This window comes from Eulemur rufifrons, chromosome 20 (genome assembly GCF_041146395.1).
Source record: "Eulemur rufifrons isolate Redbay chromosome 20, OSU_ERuf_1, whole genome shotgun sequence".
Taxonomy (NCBI): domain Eukaryota; kingdom Metazoa; phylum Chordata; class Mammalia; order Primates; family Lemuridae; genus Eulemur; species Eulemur rufifrons.
In genome coordinates this window covers 23,174,567-23,201,953 of record NC_091002.1, presented here as the reverse complement: position 1 = coordinate 23,201,953, position 27,387 = coordinate 23,174,567, and the positions used below count along the sequence as shown (strand labels likewise).

The 27,387-nt window shown below is 42.9% G+C and overlaps 1 protein-coding gene and 1 pseudogene across 3 annotated transcripts in view; one reads left to right on the top strand and one right to left on the bottom strand.

Moving 5' to 3' along the window:
- ACSS2 (acyl-CoA synthetase short chain family member 2) overlaps positions 1-27,266 on the top strand; it is a 42,957-nt gene extending 15,691 nt beyond the window's left edge. Inside the window, exons 3-19 of one of the 3 annotated variants that reach the window (XM_069496281.1) lie at positions 13,272-13,363; positions 13,553-13,656; positions 13,906-13,978; positions 14,248-14,323; positions 14,484-14,598; positions 15,389-15,427; positions 19,207-19,344; positions 20,442-20,612; positions 20,926-21,059; positions 21,257-21,389; positions 21,471-21,527; positions 21,714-21,794; positions 23,331-23,439; positions 24,976-25,044; positions 25,375-25,551; positions 26,186-26,260; positions 26,396-27,266. In XM_069496281.1, the coding sequence (XP_069352382.1) occupies positions 13,272-13,363; positions 13,553-13,656; positions 13,906-13,978; positions 14,248-14,323; positions 14,484-14,598; positions 15,389-15,427; positions 19,207-19,344; positions 20,442-20,612; positions 20,926-21,059; positions 21,257-21,389; positions 21,471-21,527; positions 21,714-21,794; positions 23,331-23,439; positions 24,976-25,044; positions 25,375-25,551; positions 26,186-26,260; positions 26,396-26,523 (1,771 nt within the window). In that variant the 3' untranslated portion in view covers positions 26,524-27,266. The remainder of the gene's footprint in view (positions 1-13,271; positions 13,364-13,552; positions 13,657-13,905; positions 13,979-14,247; positions 14,324-14,483; positions 14,599-15,388; positions 15,428-19,206; positions 19,345-20,441; positions 20,613-20,925; positions 21,060-21,256; positions 21,390-21,470; positions 21,528-21,713; positions 21,795-23,330; positions 23,440-24,975; positions 25,045-25,374; positions 25,552-26,185; positions 26,261-26,395) is intronic. The other 2 variants (XM_069496283.1, XM_069496284.1) reach the window with 2 other exon arrangements.
- Positions 1,302-1,599, bottom strand: LOC138401174 (transmembrane protein 14A pseudogene; annotated as a pseudogene).
- Positions 27,267-27,387: the final 121 nt, after the last annotated feature.

Genomic DNA, 27,387 nt, shown 5'->3' with positions numbered 1-27,387 from the left:
TTGTGACCTTTGGCAAGTGATGTTATCCTTCTAAGCCTAGTTTTCTTATCTTTCAAATGGGAATATCAAACCTTGCTCTGCCAAACTCAAAAGATTGCTATAGGGATTAGCTGAAATGAAAGATAAGAAAACACACTGAAAAGACTTATTGTTATGAGGTCGTGCTAATACTCACACATATCCCATGTATTGTGTTCGTTGGTAGAGGGACTTGAGACTGGCAGGTACGTTTGACTGTTCTTTCCAAAGTGCCCTTTATTCCTCTGATGAACACTTAGCCCTTTTCTCAAAATTTGCTCAAAATATACTGCTTCTAGGAAGTGTTTTATGATTGACTACACTTAAGTTATTTCTTTTTGTATCCCTTTGGTGGTTTCCTCCTCTTGCATTTTCTCGTTCTCCCTGATCTCTCTGATCACTATTTTCCAAGATTGGCCTTAGTTGGTGAGTGGTTTAGATCTCTTTAATCAAAGATTTTAAGCTTGTGAAAGTAAGGACTAGCCTCTCACTCACTTTCTTTTGTGATTTGGCAAAGCTTGCCCATTTCCATTTCTCCATGGCTTGGGATTTTAAGTAGATAAAAAGTTTTGAGTTGGAGGAGGGGCCTTTTGCCTGGAAGCCTCTGAGTTTTCTTCACCTACAGAATAAAGTTTAAACATTTGTAGTCCTATAGATGAGCCCTCCTTAGTTTATATTATATTTTATGATTTTTAAATTATATTTATACTTTACAGTTAATAACATACAGTATATATTATAATTTAAAAAATATCTTTTATTTGAATACTGAATACATTCTGTTAGGAGTATGCAGAGAATGAAATTTTTTTAAAGGACAAAAATAACACTGCCACCAATATAATTAAAATGGAAAAAATATAATTTATAATAATTTTTAATATGACACAGATGGCAAGTAGATACATTAGCATTCTGTGAAGTCAAAGGGATTCCTTTATCTGATAAGTTGTAGTTTAAACTTACTTGAGACTTGAATATTTACAATTGTCAAAAAGTACCGCATATATTAAAATAGATACAGCAAATGGAAGAGCATATTTTGATTCATTAAACCCCTTTGATGAAAACAGTGCTTAACAATTAGAAAACAGTTAAAGTCTTTGTTTTAAAGAAACACCTCAAGCTAGTGTTCATATTAGAGTTGACAGTGCTACTTTCGTTTCTAACATAAAATAAGCCACTTAACATTCCATGTTGAAAATTATCTTTTAAATGCAAAGAATATGCTCTGCCTGTTACAGTAGGATGACATGAACTTAGTTTTTAGTTCCTGTGGATGCTCAGAGCCACAATAAGACAAGTTTCAGGATCATAATGAGGCTTGAACCTGCAACCAGCCCAGCAGGTATTATTTTCTTAAAACTCTTAAATCTTAAGCCCATCTTGGTGGCCAGGAAGAAAGCTGTAAACAGTGAAACTTTTATGTCTCATTTGTCATTGGAGACATGATAAGCTCCATACCCAGCCAAAAAATCCAGCAAAAAGACCAGCAATCAAAGACAGAACACCACCTTTCCACGTATATCCCCAAAATCTTTCTGTCACAAGGACTACATAACCGAAACTGACCAGGTCCATTGGCAAGGCTGCAATTCTGCAGCCCTAATACCTCACTGCAGCTGAAAAAAGCTATATATTATAATATTTTAAAAAATTGAAACATTCCCAAATTTATAGAAAAGTTTCAAATATAATACAAATAACTTTTCTTCTGTACCGTTTGAGAGTAACAGGTAGGATCCCTGAATACTTTAGTGTGTATTTCTTACAAACAAGGACTTTCTCCTGTATAACCATAATATAACTATCAAAATAAGGGAATCAATATTCATATACTGGCTCATCTGAGTGCAGTAGTGTTTACAACCGGTTACAGATTCCTTTGTTCCTTCTCCACTCCCACTGCTTCACTTGACTAGCCTTGAAAAAAAAATTCGTATACCACTATCATCTAATCCTCAGACTCCACTGAAGTTTTGCCAGTTGTCCCAATAATGTCTTTTATAGCAAAAGGATCCAGCAGAAGAATCACACGTGATATATAGTTGTTATGTCGTTTTAGTCTCCTTCAAACTAGAATAGTCCTTCAGTCTTTACTTGACTTTCATGGTCTTGACATTCTTGGACCTTTTCAGTATTACGGCCAACAGAACATAGCCTAAGGACTAAACTGAATTGGTTGCTATTTTATTTTATACCAGTAGTTCATTATTTTTTTCTTTTTCTTATATTAATTTTTACTCTCTATGGACTTCCTATCTTTTAAAAGGACTATTCTTTCTACTTTGGAGTATTTTGAGTTAAAAAAGAAAAAGATAGTGGAATTATCCTGGGACCCAAAGATTGCCAATTTTAAATTTTACAAAGTAAAGCTATTTTTGAAACTACGAAACAGTTTCAAAACTATTTAGTTTCAAAGCTAAGATTTCAAAACTTTAGCTGAAACTAAATGTGGGCCTAAGGCAAGAGTATAGCTGAAGTTGATCAGTTAAGATAGGGCCAGACTCTGGAGGGACCAAGGACACAAGGCTGAGCAGTATGAACTTGAACACATTAACTCTCATGTGAGTTGTATTTAACTCACACTAGTTTCAAGCCCAGGGCCTCATGAAGCATATGTAACTCACACGTCTCTTCACCTTGGGAGCCGCAAGAACTATTTTTCAAGTTGCATATAAGTCACACACAGAAAACAATCAGAAATAGCAAATTTTTCATTAAATTAGAAAGGATTGTTTTGTTTTCAAAGTTTTTATTCTATTTTCATAATAAAACACTGTGGCCCCAAGGAAAAAGTTTTTTTTCTAGTGTGGCAGTCAATGTGTAAGCATTAGGCATTAGGGAGCTTAGAATTTTGAAGCAGAGAATATTACAGAACCTAAGGTCTAACAGGGCCTTAGAAATTACCTGTTACCTCTTTTTGGGATGTGAGGCTTTGAGAACAGCTCTCATCTAGGGTTCTGAGGTCTGGTCTACGTATTAAAAGCTTTATGGTTTTACTAGCAGGGAGAATCTTATTTTATTTAAATAAAATAAATAAGACTCTGAACCTATTTACCCTAGAATACATTACATAGAGTTGCCCATGCAGGAAATATCTCTGTAACATATCAACATCTACATTTCTGAGTATGATTTTTTGACTAGAGACTCATTTTTGAAACCAGTGTTTCTTTTTGACCATGATATTTTAATACATGGAAATCTATCCAAATGAGCAGTCACAGAGGCCTCTTGTTTAACTTTAGTTTCAGCAGCTCTTGAGTGTGACTGTCTATTTGAAGTATTCTCCAAACTGCCACATATATTAAGTTAGAGAATCCTAAATGTGACATCCAGATTTGGTGAAAATCTATCTACTTGTTTTCACATGACATGGAACAAACTGACAGAAATCTAATTTTATTTGTTTGGATAGCCGTGCTCCATAGATAATCTACTAGCTTCAAGCAGCAGGTTTTTCATCTTATAGGGGTTTATAGTTAGTTATGTGCCAGGCACTGTACTAGGTGTTTAGGATATAGCAATAAACAGGCTATAACTGGTCCTTGTCTTTATGGAACTCATAATTTAATGGGGGCAAGATTTTTGCCTATGAGCTACAATTTTATTTAGGAATGAAATGTTAGGAACAATGTGCTTTTCCTTATTTCCAGGGAGAGGGTGGGAGACATGTCTTCAGGAGTCAATAGATGTACAGTGGTCCTGTGACACTTGACATTGCCAAGGACTGTGAAGGTGGACATATGAGGGCCCCCTTGCCTGAGGTTTTGGGTCTTTCAGGAAGTTGTTAGGGTGTTGAAGAGATCGTGGTGAGTATGGTCTTGGCTACAGACTAAAGCTCAAAGTGGATGGGGGTTTCCTCAGTCTCTTACAGTGCTCCTAGAGATTCTTAGGAGAGAGGCTTCTCCATGTTCATTTGCAAACACTCTATATTGGTAGAGTGGAACAAACACTAGCCTGAAAGTCAGAAACCTGGGACCCAGTTACAGATTTGCCCTTAACCCTGTATGTAGCCTTGGCAAGCTACTTCCTCTGGATTTCTTGTATTATTTTATTTTATTTTATTTTTTTAGATACAGGGTCTTGTTTTGTTGCCCAAGCTGGAGTGCAGTGGTGCAATCATAGCTCACTGCAGCCTCGAACTCCTGGGCTCAGCCTCCCAAGTAGCTAGGACTACAGATGCATGCCACCATGGCTGGCTAACTTTTAAAAGAATTCTTTGTAGAGACAATGTCTTGGGATATTGCCCAGGCTGATTTCAAATTCCTGGCCTCAAGCAGTCCTCCTGCCTGGGCCTCCCTATAATCCTGGGATTATAGTTGTGAGCCACATTGCCCAGCCAGATTTCTTTGTATCTTTAAGATGGGGATAGTAATACTTGCTCTACCTACCTACTGCTAAGGTAGCTATGAGGATCAGGTGAGTGAATGTCCTCTAAAGCAGTTTTATACTCACGTGAGGAATTAGCTGGATTGTTATTTGATTTACATAACAACCATGTGAGGCAGGCATGGCAAGGTTTCATAACTTTTCTTTGATCTCTACTTCAGCCAAGTTTGTTCTTTTTTTTTTCTTTTCCCCATGTAAGTAAGCATGGGACTGCCATATTAGTCCCATACCCTGAACATCAGTGCCAGGGGTTTTTTCCAGTCTCTTTCATGGCACAGAGTCCAGGATTGAGCCCATTTAGGGGCTTAAGAAACTCTTCTTGACATGACTCCAAATTCCACTCCAGAAGTTCCACATTCTTTTCCTCTCTGTGTCTACCTCTTTTCTTTGAAACAGACTTTGAGAGCCCATTTCCCTGTTGCTGGAAGGAAGAAATGAGAATCAAAGAGTCTGAGACATTAGAGATTACTTAGTCTAACACCAACCTTCCCCCTCCTCCCAACCACCTTCTCCCATTTTATACTTAACAGAAAAGGAAACTGAAGCTCAGAGAGAACAGAAAATTTGTGCACATTTATGTATTGAATTAGGGGTAAACAATAAATGTAGATCTGGTGACTCCATATTCAGAGCCAGGGGTTCCTTAATTATAATGTATATAAATAACTACCTGGGAATCTTGTTAAAAATCCAGATTCCTGGACCCACCCCAGCCTATTGAATCAGAATCTTCAGAGGATAAGACCTCTGACTTATAGTTTTACAACCTCCTCAGATGATTCTGATGTAGAGGACAGGGCAGGGTACCACTGAAAAATAATTATTTAGAGCAGTAGTCTTAAACTCTTAAAATTGTATACTTAAAAGAATTTTGAAAAATTATATAACTCTTCACGTTTTAAAGTTAACATATAAAAATTTTTTAAGATTGAAAAATTGTAAAGAATCTAATACCTAAAATATATACACGTATATAACATGCATATATTGTTTATATCTCTTTCAAAACTTTGGTACTGCCAATTTAGCTCATATAATTTATAGAAAATGTCCACCATACAATCTATTTTGCATAGCCAGTTATCACTGTCATCATAGTCAGCCAAATCAGATTTACTTTCTGTTGGAAATTGTCTAACTTCTTTCTCAATCAAAATAAATATGTTAATATATGACCCTGTGATAACTATTTCACTTCTGAATTATAATTTTAATAAATACAAGGCAAGTAGTTTGCCATGAGTTTGTCACTTGGGTGAATTAAGATGCCACTCCTTTCAATATTGATTTCTTATAGAAGGTCTCTTTGATTTGTTTTTTGGGGCTCTCCCTCAAAGTTATACATTTTCAAATAGTCCCTTTGTTTGGCACTCTGGAGGTTTTCATACCCTCGGCATTGTACCATAATAAAGGTTGGGATAAGAGAGAAATGTGACATTCTTTTATAATGTGGGAGAAGGGTAATTATGAAAGAGTGGGAAAGGAGAACCAACTCAGACAGATCAGTGTTAGGAAAGATTAATTTGGAAGTTGAGGATCTGGACATTTATTCTCTTAAAATTTTCCTGCGTAGGTACCCATGGGAATAGAGTACACTAGCTTGAGGACTGATGATTTAAACTGTGCTATTGACCTGGATAACAGAGAACCATTGTAATGAATATTTTTGCATGTGTCTGTTATACTTGAGAGACTTGATGTACATATAAAATGGCACCCCTGGATATTCTTCCCACTTTCTGTTTCTGCTCTAGATATATTCTTCTTTTAGGCAGCATTCCAAATGTTGTGATAATAGAGGATCTGATAGAGTTGCCCTCATTTACTTGTTATGGGTAAGGCCAGCATGGGACACAGGAGGGTAGGAACAAGTGTGTGTGATTTCCTTCCTCTAAGTAGGCATGTAGGCAGAGGAAAGAGAGAGGAGATACAGAATCCAACTGGCACCAAAGCCACTTTGGCCAAGAAGACCAGGCACAAGGTCTCTGGATCAAGGCCTGAAAATAGCTGGCAAGAGGACAGGGTATAATTATAGCCCAGACTGCAGGGCAAGAGTTCCATACCCTGACCCTCAGCTCCAGGGGCTTCTTCCAGTCTCTCCCATGGCACAGAGTCCAGGCCTGAGCCCACTATAGAGGCTCAAAAAACTCTTCTTGACATAACTCTGAATTTTATTCCTTAAGTTCCACACTCTTTTCCTCTTTGTGTCTACCATTTCTCCTGCCTGTCTAGCATCTATCTTCTTAGTCTGTGTGCTGTCTTATCCCCTCTTTGCTTCCATATTTCCTGTCTGTCATCGGCCTGGGTCCAGCCAGTCTTATGAGCAGAGATAAATTTGTTCATTCTTTTATCCATTCATTTTACAATTATGTGTCAGGTACCCAATATGTATCAAAATTTGTGCTAGGCACTGAGGAAAAAACACATAAAAAGATATTCTGTCTGCCATTGAAGAACTCATAATCTGGTGAGAGAGGCAGATGTGTACATATAACTATAATGCTAGAAAAAAATAAGTGCCAAGTGTTGCCTTTAGGTAAATAGAAAGAGGCCACAATGAATGAATGACTGAATGAATAGTGCTGAATCTTTCTGATGAATGGTTATAATATTTCTAGAAAGGAAGATTTGTAAAGATGTCTACATTTTTCAAATTAATCTATACATTTATTACAAGTACAATCAAAATCACAATGAGATTTTTTGAGATATAATTTATACCATATAATTCACCCATTTAAAATACACAATTCGGCCGGGCGCGGTGGCTCACGCCTGTAATCCTAGCTCTCTGGGAGGCCGAGGTGGGCGGATCGTTTGAGCTCAGGAGTTCGAGACCAGCCTGAGCAAGAGCGAGACCCCATCTCTACTAAAAATAGAAAGAATTATATGGACAGCTAAAAATATATATAGAAAAAATTAGCCGGGCATGGTGGTGCATGCCTGTAGTCCCAGCTACTCGGGAGGCTGAGACAGGAGGATCGCTTGAGCCCAGGAGTTTGAGGTTGCTGTGAGCTAGGCTGACGCCACGGCACTCACTCTAGCCCGGGCAACAGAGTGAGACTCTGTCTCAAAAAAAAAAAAATAAAATAAAATAAAATAAAATAAAATACACAATTCAATAATTTTTAATATATTCACAGAGGTATACAACCCTTATCACAATCAATTTTGTAACATTTTCACTACCTCCTAAAAAAACTCCAAAGTTATTTCTCATTTCCCCCCAACTTCCTACACTCCAGCTCTAGGCAACCATTAGTCTACTTTCTGTCTCTGTGGCTTTGCCTATTCTGGACATTTCATATAAACGGAATCATACAGTACGTGGCCTTTTGTGTCTGGCTTCTTTCACTTAGCATAATGTTCAAAGTTCATCCATGTAGTAGCATAGTACAACATGGATAGTACTTCTCCTTTTTGTGGCCGAATAACGTTGCATTGTATGGATATACATTTTTGTTTATTCATTCCTCAATGGATGGACATTTTGGTTGTTTATACTTTTTTTTTTTTTTTGGACATAGTTTCACTCTGTGGCCCTGGCTAGAGTGCAGTGGCATCATCATAGCTCACAGCAACCTCAAACTCTTGGGCTCAAGTGATCCTCCTGCCTCAGCCTTCCGAGTAGCTGGGACTACAGGTGCATGCCGCCGCACCTGGCTAATTTTTTCTATTTTTAGTAGAGGTGGGGTCTTGCTCTTGCTCAGGCTAGTCTCAAACTCCTGAACTCAAGTGATCCTCCTGCCTTAGGCTCCGAGAGTGCTAGGATTGATTACAGGTGTGAGCCACTATTCCTGGCCTGATTCCTGTTTTTTAAACATGAGCTGGCTGAGGCTGCATTGGGGTCTATACGCTAGATATTTCTCAAAACCAGAAATCTGTGGTGTTTCAAAAGTTGCTTTTTCTAAGGAAGGGAAAACCAAACAGAATGATAGATTTCTGATAACTACACTAAAAATCCATCCGTTGTTGTCTTCAACCTCACAGTTCTCAGGGCTCCTGCACTTTAATTTTCTTTTTTGTGCTAATTCTGGCTTTAGAAACAACATCCCCCTTTTGGAGGCCTGTCATTTGGAGAGTCCCTGACCTAGAGACATTTAGATTCTAGAATTGTCCTGTCAATATGGAAGCTACTAGTCACATGTAACTATTGATATTTAAAGTAATTAAAATTAAAGTATAAAATCCAGTTTTTCAGTCACATTTCAAGTGTTCAATAGCTTTATGTGGCTACCACATTGGACAGCACTGCTTTAGAATAATGTTGTTATTAATTTGCTAAGTAACCTTGAGGCCATGACTTTCCATTTCTGTGCCATAGATTTCTCATATGTAAATAGAGTGGTAGATCTCAAAAGCTCCATCCTCTTCTGGTATTCTGAATGATTTGTGATTCAGTTTTTGTGGTGTGTCTCCTTCTACCTCATCCTTCATTCCTTCTCCTTCCTCACTGCAGCTAGGGCAAAAGTACCCAGAGGGAACATTAGGCTGCTAATTGGTCAAGGTACATTGCTCCCATTCTCTGGTTCCTTGGTGAAAGGGAAAGTGACTTGAGGGTATACATATATCTAAGCGCTTCACATTTGTGCAGTGCTTTATGGATCCTTTCACAGTATTTCTTAATTTTATAGAATCAAAGAATCTTGAAGCTGGAAAGGCCTTAAAGGTCATCTCAAACTTCGATAAATATGAATTATACAGGGAGCTTGTAAAATGAAAATTCCAAGGCCCCACTCTTGGTGAATGATTCAGTAGGTGTCAGGATTACCCTGGCCCAACCTGAAAAATCCTATGCTGCAGCTATGTGGAGTGGGATCTTGGAATCTGCATTCTTAACACTATCTGATCACTGGAAACCCTGATCTTGTTTAGTCTCTAGTCACGGTGTCTTTGGACAGCTCTAACAGAAAAACTTTGATTATATTGAGCTCTCCCAATTCACCTAGCTTTTCCATTTGTAGTTTCATAACACTAGTCTACTTCTTTCCCATAATAATCCTTCAGAGTCATTCAGCAAAAATTTATTGAGCATCTATTATATACAGGGTTCTGTGTAAGGTGGTGGGGATGCAGCAGTGGATAAGACAAACTCAATTTGGCCTCTTCCTTCAGAAGCAGCCTTTTGTCTAGTAGGGGAAACAGAAAGAAAGAAAAGAAAGAAAGAAAGGAAGGAAGGAAGGAAGAAAAGGAAGGAAAGGGAAGGAAGAAAGGAAGAAAAGAAAGAAAGAAGGAAGGAAAGAAAGAAAAAGAAGAAGGAAGGAAGAAAGGAAAGGAAAAAAGAGAAAAAGAGAAAGAAAGGAAAAAAGCTTGAGAAAAATGCTATGAAGAAAATAAACAATGCTGTGATGAAGAATAACAGGAAGGGCTGAGGCTACTTAGGGTGGTTAGGGAAAGCCTCACTAGGGAGGTGACATTTAAGCTGAGATCTGAAAGATGAGAAGAATTAGGGAAAGACAGTTAAAGAACATGGCATGTTCTATCAGTCCAAAGGCCAATGTGTTTGAAGCCTGGTGAGCAGAATGGGAGAATGGCACAAGATGAAGTTGGAGAGGATACAAGGCACAGTAGAAGTTTGGATTTTCTTTTGTATGCAATGGAAGTTATTAAAGGGTTTTAAGCAGGAGGTGATGTGATCTCGTTTGTGTTGATGATTCTGGATGATTTGTGGATTGTAAGGGGGCAAGAGTGAAGTGGGATACCAGTTAGTGGGCCATTGTGGTCATCTAGGCAAGAGATGAAGGCAGCTTGCATTAGGGTGGAAGCAACAGAGATAGATTTTTGAAACCTGCTCTCATATCCCTTAATATTTTCTCTTCTGTTAGCTAAACATCTCAGTTCAGTTTTCCTATCATGACAGGTTTACTCTCTTTCTCATCTGGGTGTTTCTCCTCTGGAAGGCATAACTCACTAAGTTAGAGCCTGCCCTCTGATGCTTCTGTAAAGAACCCAGATTTCCCATCTATATTTTCCTCAGCTCTTTCCTCCTATCCTGTCCCTTACTTGTAGTTCTAGGAAATTAAAATCTTTAATCCAGTGGCTATCCCTCTCCTATAAAGAGGGGAGCCTGTCTTCTCTGTCATTAATCAGTTATCAGGCTTTCAATTATGTAACCATGACTCTTGAATACTTAATGTGCTGGCCTGCTTGGAGGAGACAGAGAAGAAGACATGATTCCTACCCGCCAAAAGCTCAGGGTGTAATGGGAGAGATAAGGACCAAATAAATGTAACAAAAGGTAGAAAAACAGATCACAAAGAAAGTGAGATAAAGGGCCTTGGGAGGAAGGGGGAACTTTCAGTTCTGAGGTAAATGGGGAAAAAGGAAAACTAAGGAAGACTTTATGGAAGATATTAATTTGGAACTGGGGCTGGATATTAATGGGGCTGGAGTTGGGGCAGGGAGTACTTTTTTATATGGGATAGTCAAGGATGACCTCACTGAAAAGTCAATGTTTTCATTTATTTTTTTGGTAGAGACTAGGTCTTGCTCTTGCTCAGGCTGGTCTTGAACTCCTGGCCTCAGGCAATCCTCCCGCCTTGGTCTCCCAAAGTGCTAGGATTACAGGCATTAGTCACTGTGCCTGGCCAGAAGTCAATATTTGAGCAATGATTCAAAGATAGGGAATAAGTCTTGTGGTTATATAGGACAAGAATGCTCCAAGTAAAGGGTAAAGTCTCTGAGGTTAAGTGTGCTTGGTGTTTTTGCCAAACACTTGGGAGGCCATGTGGCTGGAGGGGGAGAGGGAGAGAGAATAGTTGTATATTAGGACAGAGAGATAATGAGGGACAAGATCCTGTAGGAACTAGTAGGCCATTTTTTCTTTTTATTATTATTTTTTGAGACAGGGTCTCACTATATTGTCCAGGCTGGATTTGAACTCCTAGGCTCAAGTGATCCTCCCATCTCAGCCTCCCAAGTAGCTAGGACTATAGGTGTGTACCACCACACCTGGCTCTAGCTGTCAACACTTAAAAACTGTGAAGTTTTGATGAAAATATATTCCAGGCCTCTTGAAAAATTGAAAAAAGTTGGCAACATTGAGCCCTTATTCACAGAAGGCAAAAGTTGACAGGAGCTAAGTTTAGGTACTGGATGCCTCCTTTGACAGGAGCTAAGTTTAGGTCCTGGGTGCCTCCTTTTTCCAGAGCTTGTATTCTCCAGTTTCTAGTCCCTGTCCCTCCCTATTATTTCCCCTAAACTGAGGCTGTGTGTTGTACTTGTACTGCTGTTTTCCTATAGAAAAGTTAAGTGAAAAGGGAATGATTTCTTGTCTTTTAAGTGTTCTAACATCTTAGAGGTCTTGGGATATTGCAGTAAGCCAGTACCCTACCCTCTCCCTTCTTCCAACCAGCCAGGGGCCCCAGCCTGGTGTGCATGTTAGAGTAAGAAGACACTGGAATGAGTAAGGTGCTCATATATAATGTATAACTTGAGTCCAGAGCCAGGAAGAAGAATGTACAATGTCTGTGTGTGTGTGTTGTGGGGGGGGGCGTGCTGAAAGTAGGCTTAAGTAAGCTGCACTTGCACAAGTTGTGCTTTTCTGTTCCTGTGCACCAGGTGTACTCAATGTACTCTATTCTATATGTACTCTATTCTAGGTGCTAGGGATGTAGCAGTGAACAAGACAGACAAGATTTCTACTACCATGGATATTATATTCCAGTGAAGAGCACAGATAATATGCAAATAAATAAAATACATGAGATAATTCAAATAATGGAAAGTTTCATAAAAAAAACCCAGAATGATTGGATAGAGAATTTCTAAAGGGACAAGCTGTGCACATAAGTGGGTACATATATGTGGTACATGTACTTGTAGATGGGCTCATGTTTGAGTCCTGGGTGCATATATTTATGCTTATTTGTACCTATGTGTATAGATGGGCAGCTTTTATGCCTAGAATGTTTGTTTATTAGTATATGTGATTTTACGCAAATGAGTACATACAGGTGAGCTGGTATGTGGTACGCATAATGGGATATGTGTGCCTGGGTCTGTATATGTCAGCATTCAGCTGTAACTGGAGCTGTTCTGAAGTTTCTGTGGCACTTGTCAGTAAGCCAGTTAAGAAATGCCTTTTCTGCCTCTGCATTCAGGGCCGTTTGCCAGCTTCCTCTCTCCCTGCTCCTTCCCACTTTAGTAAGCTCTCTGTGCTTAGCTTCTCTTATCCCTAGAGGGTTAAAGCCAAGGAGAGGATAGTAACTGACTCACTGAGCCAGGAACTGGAAAGAGGATGATAATCTTCTGTAACCTGTTAGTAAGAAGGACTGTAAGTAAGTCTGTTAGTAAGTTAGTACTCTTTGCCTCTATTAGTAAAAATAGGCCTGGCTTCCCTCCCAGTCCTTGTCCTCCACACTATGAAGGAAAGAGTAGACTTGAAATCAGAAGACCTGAGGATCTATTCTTGGCTCTGCCACTTATTGTGTGACCTTGGCCAAGGTACTATATTGCTCTAGGCTTCAATTACCTCCTTCGTAGATGATTTGGTGCAAGTGATCTGGATGGAGACTCTACTTTCAACAATACCAATGCAGTCTTGATACTTGTCAGGAAGAATCGTATCTGTGATTCCCTAGGATGGAAGAAAAGGGACCATCATTCCATTTTATCAACATAAAAAGTTGGGATCAGAGATGGACAGTGCATTTTCCAATGACACACAACATATGTATAAAGTATCTTGAAAGGCCAAAGTATCTGACCAGTCAGCTCAAGGTGTGGTAGCAGATGGCTTACCCTTATAGGACAGTCCCAGGTTTTGATGTTACTGGGTGGCTTTTATGACTGTTCCTGCTTCTCATTTGGGGAAGATGTTGTATCCCTAATCATTGGTTCTTTCTGTTGTATCTCAGGGAGGGTAATGAACCAGGGGAGACCACCCAGATCACATACCATGAGCTTCTGGTCCAAGTGTGTCAGTTCAGCAATGTTCTCCGAAAACAGGGTGAGTGTGGGAAAGAGACTGGGGGCCTCGCCTTGGGGTGTCTGAGGACTTGTGGAGAAAGTACAAGAGATGGAAGGAATCTGGTAACGGCAGAAAAGAAAAAGTCAGCTGGGAGGGGGGCTAGCTGGCTGGGAGGGAGCAAGTAGCAGCAGGAAGGGTTCATGGTCCATGTTCTGTGTCTTATTGCAGGCATTCAGAAAGGTGACCGAGTGGCCATTTACATGCCTATGATCCCAGAACTTGTGGTGGCCATGCTGGCGTGTGCCCGCCTTGGGGCTTTGCACTCCATTGTGGTAGGAGTTTGGGCTGGTGAAAAGGGGCAGGGGTGGGATTCTGGAGAAGTAGGTTGGGCCTGGATGGTGGAAGGTCTTAAATAACAAACTAAGGAGCTTATGTTTGTGTCATAAATCTATATCAGTTATCTAGTTTGTTCTAGGGCCCTGGGTTGGAGATCCTGAAGGTTTCATGAGCAACTCTTTTCCTTGTTTACTCAATCCCTATGGACTCCTTCTCTATCTCTCAGTCTTTCTTCCCTTCCCTAGTTTGCAGGCTTCTCTGCAGAGTCTCTATGTGAAAGGATCCTGGATTCTGGTTGCAGCCTTCTCATCACTACAGGTGACTAATTATCCTACCCGCTTCTCTAGAACCCCCATACCTTGAGCCTTGTTCTTCAATCAGCTTGTTGGTATTGGGGGCTGCTCAGCATACAGGGAAGGAACAGCCTGCCCTTCCTCTCTTGGTCCTGGTCAGCTGACCCTCTGTCAGCTCAAATCAGCTGGAAGAGCCAGAATCAAGAGGCCCACTTAGGAAAGGCTCTGTGAACATTGTGCCCCCTGGGGAGTGTGGTGCCTACTAAGGCCTGGAATGTCTGTTGCTCCCCAAAGATGCTTTCTACAGGGGGGAAAAGCTTGTGAACCTGAAGGAGCTGGCTGACGAAGCCCTGGAGAAGTGTCAGAAGAAGTAAGTGTGCTTGGCCAGTTGTCTATTGCCCTGGGTTGACTGAGCTTTTCCCCAGTGGCAGGTTCCCTTTGTTCCCCCTAATCTAAATTGATATGGGTGGGTCTTGCCAAATCTTCTTTGAGCCAACCAGGTTAACACTTTAGGCTTTTCTTTCCTCCAGGGGTTTCCCAGTGAGATGCTGCATTGTGGTCAAGCACCTGGGGCGGTCAGAGCTGGGCATGGGTGACTCCCCCAGCCAGTCTCCCCCAATTAAGAGGCCATGCCCAGATGTACAGGTGAGTCCAACACTGGTATATGCCTTCCTCTGGGCTCAAATTGCCTCTCTCTTCTTGCCCAGGAAGTTCCTGATGTCCTCCTTTGCTTCCTCATCATAATGCTGAGCATTTCAGAGCAATCCTAGGAATGCCTCCTCTGGCAGGGCAGGGTGGGAGCTGGAAGACTTTGACCTTGAATGTGGATAGGGAGGCCTTTGATTGTAGGGGAGACTCCTGTGCTGACTGGGGTATACTTATGGGCACAGGGGACCCTCATGGCTTGGGCTTGGATTAGAAATGTCTGACTTGGGTGACTGTATGTAGTCATCTTGATTGCTGCGCTGTGACTTGAGTTGGGCTACCTTTGTGGCCTAGAGAATGCCCTCCATGGAAGGACCAAGATCTAGCCCCCAAGATACGGCTCTTCATAGCTTTGGATCCCATGCCTCTGGTGGGAATGATAGAAAAGCCCAATGGTGGCCTCCAGGTCTAAGGAGCATGCGGGATGAAAGTTCTAGGGTCCAAAAGGACAGATGGTTACTGAGATTCTGTGACTTAAGGGGCTCTGGGTGATCTTGGGGCTAGAGACGCTATAGTCTAATTTAGGGAAGTTGGAGAGCCCAAACAGCATTAGGAGTTTTGTATGTATAGGGGCTATAATCAGGATCAGGAAAATGGAGGCTGGGAGGACTAATGAGAGGGAAATCTGAGGGAAAGGAAGCAGCCAGGGGTTTGGGGTACCCTGACTCTTCCCTCCTACTCCTTGTATACTTGGACCTTGCTCATTAGCCTTTCCATGGGCTCTTAACAGGGTAAGCTGAAAGAGAAATCCAAGCGTGTCCGGCCCCAGGTATCCACTTCTGCACTGCCGTGGGCACTGCTTCCCTGTGTGCTTATTGGTGTGTCCATCTGCTCTTCGCCTTTTTGCCCCATTGAGATGACTGCCAGACCTAACCCCCTTCCTCTTGCCCCTGGGCCCCTTGCCATCTAAGCCACTATGAAAGGTTGTGAAATCAAATACTTGTTGCTGCCTCTGTGAACTGGCATAAAGCATGGATCTCAGGGAGGTAGCAACAGAACCTATTTTGTTCCTGCTGCTCAGGACTTTTGTGGAAGAGGGGACCAGGTAACCTGTTAGAAAGCATTTACTATGCAGAGCCAAGAGAGACAGGATAAGGAACAGGTAGAAGAGGTACAGACCCGGACCTTACGAATTCACCATCAAGCTGGCGAGTTAAACATGTATTAAAATGAAAATCTAAGTTTTATACAGGGCAGCAAAGAAGATTCCTAAATACATTTATATACTACTTTGGGATTTACAAACTACATGAAACTCTGTGATATGATTAAGAACTAAACTCAACAAAAGTCACATTGTAAGTGGTTCTAAGAAGGGAGATCCATAAGTGGGTGCTCAAAGCAGATTAGTATAGAGGAGAAAGTGGGCCTGGAGTCCAGAGACCAACTTTTAGCTGTATGACCTTGAATGAGTCACCTCTCCTCTCTGGACTTCAGTAATGGAGAAATGATAATACATACATAAAAGGAAACACTTCCCTTACTAACACAAAACACACTATTTCTCTGGATTTTACCATCCTCAAAGGGTATCTTATTCTAAATCTGCTATGATTAACCTCTTAGGCTAATGGTAGATATAAGTCCCTTTTCTCTATTCTCATTAGCATGGTAGAGACAGATCTGATTCCCAAGGGACACTGTTTTCCTTTTAAAACTCAGGCAGGGATCTAATTCCCTTCTTTTGAAAGAGGTAACAAACTCAGTGGTTTAGACTATAGGCTCTGAAGCCAGACTACTTGGGTTCAAATCCTGGCTCTGCCACCTGCTGCTCTGTAACCTTGGGCAGGTTACTTAAACTCCCTTTCTTCTGTTTCCCCATCTGTAAGATAAGGATAATAATTGTACCTATCCTATAGGGTTTTGTCAATATATGTAAGGTGTTTGGCACACAGTAACTATTCAATAAATGTTAGCTATTTTTGCTTCCCCTTAATACAGCTGACAGACTGGCATTTCTAAAAGGGAGACCAAAAAAGAAATAAAAAAAACTCTGGTAATTCTCAATACCAGAGACCTTCAGACGATATGATCCTGGATTTTTATTTCTTGGAGGTGAAAACAACTAGTCACCAAAAAACCAAAGAGCATAAAAATAGGCTTAAAAAGGTTTGTGGTCTGAGAATTACAGTCAAAGTTGCAGAAATCTTAGCAGAGCTCCAAACCCCTTCATCCTTAAGCAATCTTCAAGGGAGAGTTTGGCACAGTTTGCAGGTGCCCTCCTCAACCATATCACCTATGAGCTCCCTCATATTCCTCTCCCATACCTGGCAGCTGCCTTCCCTGAGGCGATCCTGGTCCAAGGACAAAGGCCAATTCCTCAATTCTTATTTTAGAAAATAAACCTTTTCCTGGTTCAAAGCCTTGGGCCTCATAGGCACACACCTAATCCCAACGTTTGCTTCACTAATTTGGCTCCCTCTGTTTCCTGGTGCTAGTTGTCAGCTCCACACCTGGAGTCCCCTCCCCCCTCCACTCTGTTCAACACTGACACACCCACGGAGGAATCAATTTCATAAGATTATAAGAGTGCCTTGTAGCAAAGCCACAGTTTAACTATGCCTTGCCCTCACATGTACTTGGTGCCTGTTCTGTGACAGTTCACAGTACTGTAGACCAACATCATGTGTCCAAAGAAATATTGACACTTCTCCTTCAATACTTTAATCCCTCATCTCAAGTGATCATTTGGTGGGAAAAAAATATCCATGTGACAATGTATGTGTAGATTCACATGGATCTTCCACTAAAAAATAGGGCATATTCTTATGTTTTCTAGAGGCAGGCAGCTTCTCTCTCTTCTTTTTTTCTTCCTTTTATTTTTAATGCTATCCTCACTTAGACTAGGCTTGTCATTCTCATAATGCTCATATGCCAGAAGCTTCAAATCAGAAAGAGGGGAGTGGTTAGAGTCATTTTCTAATTTGTTAAGGTACATGTTTAACATTTCAGGGTTTTTAAACCAAATATGCATACAATAAATTAGCATAATCCTTGTAATGGGTTAAGGGTGTTTCTCTCATATGCCTTGTTTATCTGCCAGCCAGGGCCATTGAACATATAGGAATCTAATGAATATGAAAGGACTTTGTGACAGCTAAAGCAAATCTCAAACACTTCCCATCTTAATGCTCTTAAATTTATCTCTCAATGGTCACTGAACTAACCTCTGTCCCTCCTGACATTCATCAGTCTTCTCCACCCCAGCCCAACCTCCATCTCGTGGGGCAATCTAACGCTTGATGTTTACTAGATAATACTTTTCTCTTTTGGTGTTTACAAAATATTTTGAGACCATTAAGGCAAGAATGACTATCCTCATTTTTAAAAGGAGGGACTTGAGGTAAAGTGACTTGCCCAAGGTCATATAGCTAGGAAATGGCAGGACTAGGATTGAAATCCAATGTAATTTTTGGACAAATTCAGGGAATCTAACTTCACATAGCAGAGAGTAGACTCAAAAAACTTGTGTTCAGAGAGGTGATATAGCTAGGAAAGGAAAGGAAAATAGTTTCAAAGGAGAGTTCAGAGAAATTTTAGGATGACAGAAGTAATTATTAAAGGCACTCAGGTATAGGGGGACATTCCTCTACTGAGAGAAGTCTACCTTGGTCCTTCTCCACCAACTTGAAGCAAGGCTTCCTGCTGAATAGAACCAGCACCCTCAAGCAAAAGTCTCTCTGGGATTCCCCATTGATAACCAGTGGTGTAAACACCAGGACAGAGCTTGGATAGGAACATCCACCTGTGGATTGGGTCTGGACATGCAGGAAAAAGTGCTTGGATCAAGATCTGTTGACCTCTTTCACTTCTAACTAACAGGGTCAGGTGCCCACCTCACCTGCAGGCTCTAACTAATTTTGCATTTTTGAATTGTGTGGTTTCTGCATCCCTGCTGATCAGCCACTAGTCCCATAGTACATATGTGTGTATGCAGACCTGTGTGTGCATTGTCATTCATCCAACAAAAAATTTACCAAGTATCTTTTGAGTGCCAGGTACTTTGCTAGATGTTGGAGATATGGTGGAGGGGGTGTGGGAACAACAGACAGACATGCCACTGTCTTCATAGAGGTCACTACCTAGTTGGGGAGACAATAATCAAGTAAACAACTAAATAAAATAACTGGAAATATATGCTGTGTGGGGAAAAAACATGGTGCTTTGATCATTAATAATATTAATAGCAGAGTTGGGGGTAGGAATCTATCAGATACTGTTCAGGTAAATCCTTTCCAAGAAGGTGACATTTCAGCTGAGAATTGAAGGATGGGAAGGGACTAACCAAGGGGCCCCCCTCAGCCTGAGGCCAGGTGAGAGAAGTTCAGGGTAGAGATGGGGAAGGAGATGGGAGTATCCAGTAAGCCTGGGTTCTCCTCCTGTTCTCTCTACCCTGTTCCCCCCTCCCAGAGCTCTCCCTCCCTTCCTGTACTCCTACCTACCTATCCCACCCCAGTCCCTCCAGATGCCAGGTATGGGTGTCTCCTGCCCCCATCTTGGGTTGTTCACAGTTCTTCCCTTTTCATTCCCATCTTCCTCTCCCTACAGATCCCATGGAACCAAGGGGTTGACTTGTGGTGGCATGAACTCATGCAAGAGGCAGGGGATGAGTGTGAGCCCGAGTGGTGTGATGCTGAGGACCCACTCTTCATCCTGTACACTAGTGGCTCCACAGGCAAACCCAAGGCAAGTGTGTGTGTGTGTGTGTGTGTGTGTATGTGTATATTGTATAGAGGTGAGAAGTGAGTTTCTGAGGAAGCACATAATGCTATGAATTTTTTTCTACAACTCTGAGTTTCAGAAATGTAACATTACCTTTTCTAAATCAAATTAAGACTTTAATCCTCAATCACTAGGTGGTGAGGCCCAGAGTAAGACAGTTTGAGGGTGAGGGCTTTCATGGTGCCTGGTCTCTCTGGGAAACCCCACTGATACCAGTGGTGTAAAGACAGGGGCAGAGCTTGGATAGGAACCTCCAGCTGTGGATCCTGTCTGGACATGAAAGGGGGAAAGGATCAATCCATGTGGCTGACATGGATGTTCCTTCCCCATGCCCATGTGGTATGGTTGAAGGAGAGCTGTCCTGTCACCTCAAGGTCAAGGGTGGGCAACAGGGATCTCGGGCTTCTAAGACCAAGTTTGGCTTCTGAACTCTTAAGAGTTCAGTTCCTTCCACATGGTGTACTATTCACTTCTAATCCTTCTTCAGGTCATGGTGTGGGAGCTGAAAACACTTAAGAAAACTCTGACTCTTCCATTGACTTGAAAGCTATGTAACTCTCCCTTCCACCCACCCCATTCCTAAGTTCTTCTCTCGATATACTTTGGAATATCCCTCAGTGGGCCTTTAGAAACACAGTTTTAGCCTCTCCTTCCTAGGTATGGAGTAGGGAAGGAGTAAGAAAAGGGGATTGTCTTTTTCCCCCTACTCATTCTGCTATTGTGTAATTGTGTGGGCACAAATACATAACAGACTATTAGATGTGAGTGTGCTGGTAGTGTTCATGTGTGTGAGAGTAATGTGGGTGGCTCTGAAAAATGCCATCTGAGATTTCAGGTGTGAATGATGGACTGATATACATGTATAACATCAGGAGTGTGATAAAGAAGATGAGATGGGAACATGGAGAAAAGGAGATGGAAGAGAGATGGATGTTGTGAAGGAGATGCTGGCAGGGCCAGAGTGCCTGAGGAGGATCTTCCTCTAGCTCTGCCCAGCCTCGGTTTGGTGATCAGTGGGGGTGGGCAGAAGGCCTCAACCTGAGGCCCCATTCTTCCCACAGGGTGTGGTTCACACAGCTGGGGGATACATGCTCTATGTGGCCACGACCTTCAAGTATGTGTTTGACTTCCACGCAGAGGATGTGTTCTGGTGCACAGCAGACATTGGCTGGATCACTGGCCATTCCTACGTCACCTATGGGCCACTGGCCAATGGTGCCACCAGTGTTTTGGTGAGAAGGGAGCTGGGATCCATGGCCACCTGGCCAAGCTGGGGGATGGACAAGACTATCCTGGGTGACTATCCTCCAAGGCTACTTAGTCTAGAGGCAAGGGGACTTATACAGTGATCTGTTTCCCGGAGAAAGAAAAGTCCTTAGGGGGTTGTATATCCTGACAAGGAAGGTCTCTTGACTTATCTGGTCAGGGAGTGAAGACACAGTTGGTCAGAAAGGGCAAAATACTGAATACTGAACCTGAGGGAATGGTGGGGAATGGAGGGACTATTGGGAAGGACCGTGAATGACCAACCTTCACTGGGATCAGTTTGAGGGGATCCCCACATACCCAGATGTGAGCCGCCTATGGAGCATTGTGGACAAATACAAGGTGACCAAGTTCTACACAGCACCCACAGCCATCCGTCTGCTCATGAAGTATGGAGATGAGCCTGTCACCAAGTGAGACCCCTTCCCAGTTGCTGCCCCATGAGTATCCCTCAGAGCCAGGTGCTGGCTTTTGTATACAATCTTTTCCTTTCCATTATCCCAACTCCCTGACCTTGAATAGGGGAGGGGGCAAGAGAAGAGCCTGGGCATGTATATCCCAGCTCCCAGTGGTACTTACAGACTTCCTCTCTCCCATTCCCCTGCCCAAGGCATAGCCGGGCATCTTTGCAGATACTTGGCACAGTGGGTGAACCCATCAACCCAGAGGCCTGGCTGTGGTACCACCGGGTGGTAGGTGCCCAGCGCTGCCCCATCGTGGATACCTTCTGGCAAACGGAGACAGTGAGTGAGGGGTTCAGAAGGCTGGGGTTCAGGGACAATGTGGGAAGACTGACTCAAACCTCTGATCTCCGACTTCCATAGGGTGGCCACATGCTGACTCCCCTCCCTGGTGCCACACCCATGAAGCCTGGTTCTGCTGTGAGTGAGGCTCTCCTGGCTGGTCCTGGGCTAAGCAGGGGTAGCATCTTGGGGCATTTGGCCTAGTTAGACAGTGGGAGACTAGACTGATATATATGTGAGGAATTTGGGGCTCTGGGGCTCTTTGGGAGTTGAGTCAGAGTTGCCTCATTCCTCTTCTTGGGTTTGTCTCCTGTTTGCTTCTAGACCTTCCCGTTCTTTGGTGTAGCTCCTGCAATCCTGAATGAGTCTGGGGAGGAGTTGGAAGGTGAAGCTGAAGGTTATCTGGTGAGGCCCTGGCCCTTGGTGGTCTTTACAAAGGGGAAAGGGTCCACCAAGGGTACTTGGCTTCCACATTTATAACCTAATCTCACCTAGTAGTTCCTCAGGACTGAAGCTTCATGGTTGGGGGTTTGTTCTCTGTTGAGAGACCCTGGGGGGAATCCTCTGGATGCTCTTGATACTTGGCCTGAATCTCTCCCTTTTGGCCCTCATATGAGGCTTTTAAGGGCCTCTTTAGAATCTGCTCCAATTTCTGATGGTACCTTTTTGGGGCTGGAAGACTTAATACCAACTCTTCCCTTGACAAACATTTTAGAAAAAGGAGGCTTTATAACATAGTAGAAAATCACATAGACTCTGGAGTCAGCCTGCATGGGTTCAAATCCTGGCTCTGCCTCTTCTGTGACGTCAGATAAGTTACCTAAACACTCTGAACCTAAATGTTCTCATTTGTAAAACAGGGATATAATACCTTTGTCTCCTATGGTTGCTTGATTAAATTAGATAATCCATGTGAAGGAGTTAGCACAGAACCTAATAGTTGGTAATTGATAAACATTGGCTGCTGTGATTGTTATATTAGTACTTGTGGGGAACTCACCAGCCACCCCCACCATCCCACCCCATTTCACTTTCCCAAGAGCAAATTAGTAACAGGGGCAGGCCTTAATTCCAGGCCTTCTAACTCTGTTTTTTTTTTTTTTTTCTTTTAGACAGAGTCTCACTCTGTTGCCCTGAGTAGAGTGCCGTGGCATCAGCTTAGCCCCCAGCAACCTTAAACTCCTGGGCTCAAGCAATGCTTCTGCCTTAGCCTCCCAAGTAGCTGGGACTACAGGCATGCACCACCATGCCCAGCTAATTTTTTCTATATATTTTTAGTTGTCCAGCTAATTTCTTTCTATTTTTAGTAGAGATGGGGTCTCGCTCTTGCTCAGGCTGGTCTTGAACTCCTGAGCTCAAAAGATCCACCCACGTCGGCCTCCCAGAGTACTAGGGTTACAGGCGTGAGCCATCACACCCGGCCCAGGCCTTCTAACTCTTAGCCTAGGATTCCATCCATCCCATCAATCTGCTGCCCCAGAATGTTACTGATTGAGCAATAATTATTTATTTGTCTGTGGGTCCCAATTTTGTATATGACTGTTTTCATTTGCATCAAACTGGACCTGCTTTCCTGAGGTATTGGCCAAAAGGAGATTCAAATTTACTAAATGCTTATCACTAATAGAACACTATGCTAGGAAATTTCCATATACTGTTAATTTAATCCCCACAATAACTTTGGAAGATAGAAATTATTTTCTCTGATTTACAGATAAGGATGCTGAAGCTCAGAGATGAATTATTTCCCTGAGATCACCTAGCTAGTAAGTGGTAGAGTTGGGATTCCAAGCCAGGATCATCTATCTCTAATGCCTGCACTTTGTCCTACATCTCAGGAATGGCATTCAGGATACTTTCCCTCAGGTTTAGCAAAGCTGTGATTGTCTTCCAGTGAGGCAGCATAGCTGATGTGATCATTGTGCCTTCCTCACTCCCCAGGTGTTCAAGCAGCCCTGGCCAGGGATCATGCGCACAGTCTATGGGAACCACGAACGCTTTGAGACCACCTACTTTAAGAAGTTCCCTGGGTACTATGTTACGGGAGATGGTGAGCCTTGGCTATCCCCTTCCTGCATCTCCTACTAAGACATGTACCTTTCTCTTCCATTTTCATGAAAAGTTTGTTAGTGGTGAAGAAGAACAGAGAAGAATGTGTCCTACATATCAGTGTCTGGTATCCAGGTAGAGCTACAGAGAAGACTGTAAAAGCAGGAATGAATTGCAGGAAGGGTCTCAGCATGGTGCCATCTGAGATTTGATGTATGAGGAAAGAGGTTCTCCCTCTTTCTTGTTCCTGTGTTTAAAAAGATGGGGCATGTGGCAGTGTGTATTATTATGTCATGTGTCCCATGTTTGCAGCCTGTTTATCTATCCATCCACCAATCCATTCATCCATAATATTTGAGTACCTACTGTGCCTAGGCATTGATCTAAGCACAGGAGATATTACCATGAATAATTTAGTGAAAACCTCTGTTCTTATGGGGCTTACAGTCTAGTAAGGGGAGATAGACAATAAACCCAGCAAACAAATAAATAAGCCTATCTTTGACAGAGATAAGCACTATGAAGAAAAATAAACAGGCTAATGTGATAAAGAGTGCCCACAGGGATGTCTGCTGTTCATGGGATGGTCAGAGAAGGCTTCTCTGAAGTGACAATTGAGCAGAGATCTGAAGGGTGAAAAGGAACCAGGCATGGGGAAATCTAGAGTAAGAGTGTTCTGTGTAGAGGAACACAAACTTGAAATGTCCAAGAAATGGATTGAGCCTGTGTAGCTGGAGTGTAGCAAGCAAAGGGAATATTATATGAAGTTGGAGAGGTAGGTAATATCCCATGGGCCATGGTCAGGAGTGTGGATTTTATTCAAAGTACAGTGGGAGACCTTTAGAAATTTTAAACAAGAGAGTGGTAAGAACTGATGTATTGTTTAGAAAATAACTTTACCTGATTTATGGAGAATAGACTTTAGATGGGTATATTAGTTATCTATTGCCATAGAACAAATTGTCCCAAAAGTTGGCAGCTTAAAACAACAAATACATTATTTCACACAGTTTCTGAGGATTAGAAATCTGTGAGCAGTGTTGCTGGGTGGTTCTCATTTAGGGTTGCAGTCAAGCTGTTGGTAGGGGCTGTAGTCCCCTGAAGATCTGACTGATCCTGGAGGACCTACTTCCATGCTCACTCTTGTGGCTGTTGGCAAGAACCCTCAGTTCCTCACCACAGGGACCTCTCACAACATGGCAGCTGGTTTACCCAAGCAAATGATCTGAGAGCATACAACCAAGACAAGCTACAGTGTCTTCTATAACCTAATCTCAGAATTGACATCCTATCACTTCTGCCAAATTCTATTGATCACACAGACAAACCCTAGTACAATGAGAAAGAAGACTGTACAGGTCTATGAATACCAAGAGGCAGAGATCAATGGGGTCATTTTTGAGGCTGGCTACCATAGTGGGCAAGAATGGAAGCAGGAAGACTTGTTAGAAGGTTATAGCAGTGAGTGTGGCAGTTTGGAAATATGGATCAGGTATCCTACTGTGGAGTATTTATTATGTTGTGTATTTCTTCCCAGGCTGCCGGCGGGACCAGGATGGCTATTACTGGATCACTGGCAGGATTGATGACATGCTCAATGTATCTGGTGAGGGCCAGGGACCACCTTCCCATCTCATTAGCTCTATTCTCCCAGCCAAAGCCTTCTGAGAGAGCCAGGAGTGTCTTTTGGCCAGACCATGTATGAAATGTGGCATTCAGTTTTGGGCCAAGGTTTTGGAGGAATAGTGATGAACACTGGAATGTGCCGAGAGGAGGGGAGCTGGCATGGTGGGGTAACTGGAAGCATGATATATGAGGAACGAATGAAGGGCCTTCTCCATTTGACCAGACCAGGACTGCCTCACAGGAACAGGTGGAGCAAGGGCTGGGGGAGAGGCTGGGATCTCTCTCATGGCACTTCCTTTCCCTTGTCAAGGACATCTGCTGAGTACAGCGGAGGTGGAGTCAGCACTTGTGGAACATGAGGCTGTTGCAGAGGCAGCTGTGGTGGGCCACCCTCATCCTGTGAAGGGTGAATGCCTCTACTGCTTTGTCACTCTGTGTGATGGCCACACCTTCAGCCCTACCCTCACCGAGGAGCTCAAAAAGCAGAGTGAGGAGCCTCCCTGGGCAGGGACTATGGAGTCTGTCTTGGAGGCCCACTACAAGTTGTCGGGGAGGGGCTGGAGCAAGCTGTTCCCCAAACCATAAACAGATCCCAGGGGGCCCCATGGGCTGATTGCCCTCTTCCCACTTAGTCTCCACTAGGATAATAGTAATAAGCAACATTTATAGAATACTTTGTGCCACCATCAGGCTAAGTACTTTAAATGCAGTACTCTATTTAATCCCTACAATCATTCCTGTGAAACAGATCTTACTGTTACCCTCTTTCTAAAGATGAAGAAACTGAGACTCAAAGGAGTTAAATCACTTGCCTGTGGCCATACCACTAGAAAGTTGGGATTTAAACTAGCAGGTTGGTTCTAGAGCCTGAGTTCCATGAAAGTGGGTTAAGATAAAATGAGAGAGTAAAGAGACATTGTGTTGGGGGGGGCGGGGAGAGAGAGAGAGAGAGAGAGAGAGAGACAGACAGACAGACAGAGAGAAGGGCAGTGAACCTGGGAATGACTCTGTGGGCAGGGCCTTGAAAAGGAAACAGGTGGGGAATGGAGCCATCTTTATCTTGGTTTTTGGAAGTCTGGCTAAGGGTGCTGAAGAAACGTTTAATGATTTGTTGGTTATAGTTAGAGAAAAGATTGGCCCCATTGCCACACCGGACTACATCCAGAACGCACCTGGCTTGCCTAAAACCCGCTCAGGTATGTTCAGAGACCTCCAGGGATTGGAATGGGCCACGGCTCCATGGTGGCAGGGTGTGTGTGGATGAAAGCCTTTGGCAGGGCTGGTGTGGGTCAGTGCTGTTACCAAGTAACCGGAGGCTTGTGGTCCCCCAGGAAAAATCATGAGGCGAGTGCTTCGGAAGATTGCTCAGAATGACCATGACCTAGGGGACACATCTACTGTGGCAGACCCATCTGTCATCAATCACCTCTTCAGCCACCGCTGCCTGACCACACAGTGAATAAGATCCTGTCCTTTACCGAAGATTCCCCCTGCTTGGCTCTCCAAAGTTTTGCCCCTCCTCTTTCCCCTACCCCAGAAGTGCTGAAGGCCAGGGCTGACCCACACTACACCTCCTTTGACCAGCTGTCTGGGACTGGAAACCAGCTTTGTCCCTATATGGAGACAACTTTCTTCGACTGCCAGTCAGAAGGGATAGGGCCCAGGTCAGCCTCAGACTGCTGTGCCCCTAGACTGCAAAGAGTTCTCACAGCCCAGAACAGGGATGTAAAAGCTACCTCTCCAACCCAAGTTAAGTGTCCAGAGAGTATGTGAGGGCCCAGACTGAAGCAGGGAGACAGCTGTGTAATCTTGTGTCAGCTCTCTCAGGAAGCACCAGTACTTATATTGGGCATGCACTTGCCCTTAGACACAATGATTTGTGAGTTCAGGAACAATTTATTATTTTTAAAATATTTTGCTGCTTCTGTTCAGGGCCTGAATTCCCTTTTGTGCCAGACGACAGTATTGTCTGCCAGGAGCTGTATGGACAGGTTGTCTCCAGAGGGTTTTCAGATCATCTTTTTCTTTGAAGGAGTAGATACGTTTTTTCCTAGAGCCAGCGGAGCTTGTGTTCCTTGTACACTGTTCCTACCCTCCCCTGAACAGAGCCCTGCCCATGAGAGACACTCTCAGATGAAACTCTTTTCTTGCCCTAGTCACGCTCAAGCCCTGTGGTTGTAGGAATAAAGTCTGTGACCTCAAGAAGGTGGTGACTTGTTTTTTTAGGTATCTGTGTAGTAAGGCTGTATACTCGTTAGCTGCTCTGATTTGTGTGGTAGATGGGAAGGGGAGTGGTATTCCCTAGGCTACCCCAATATCTTTC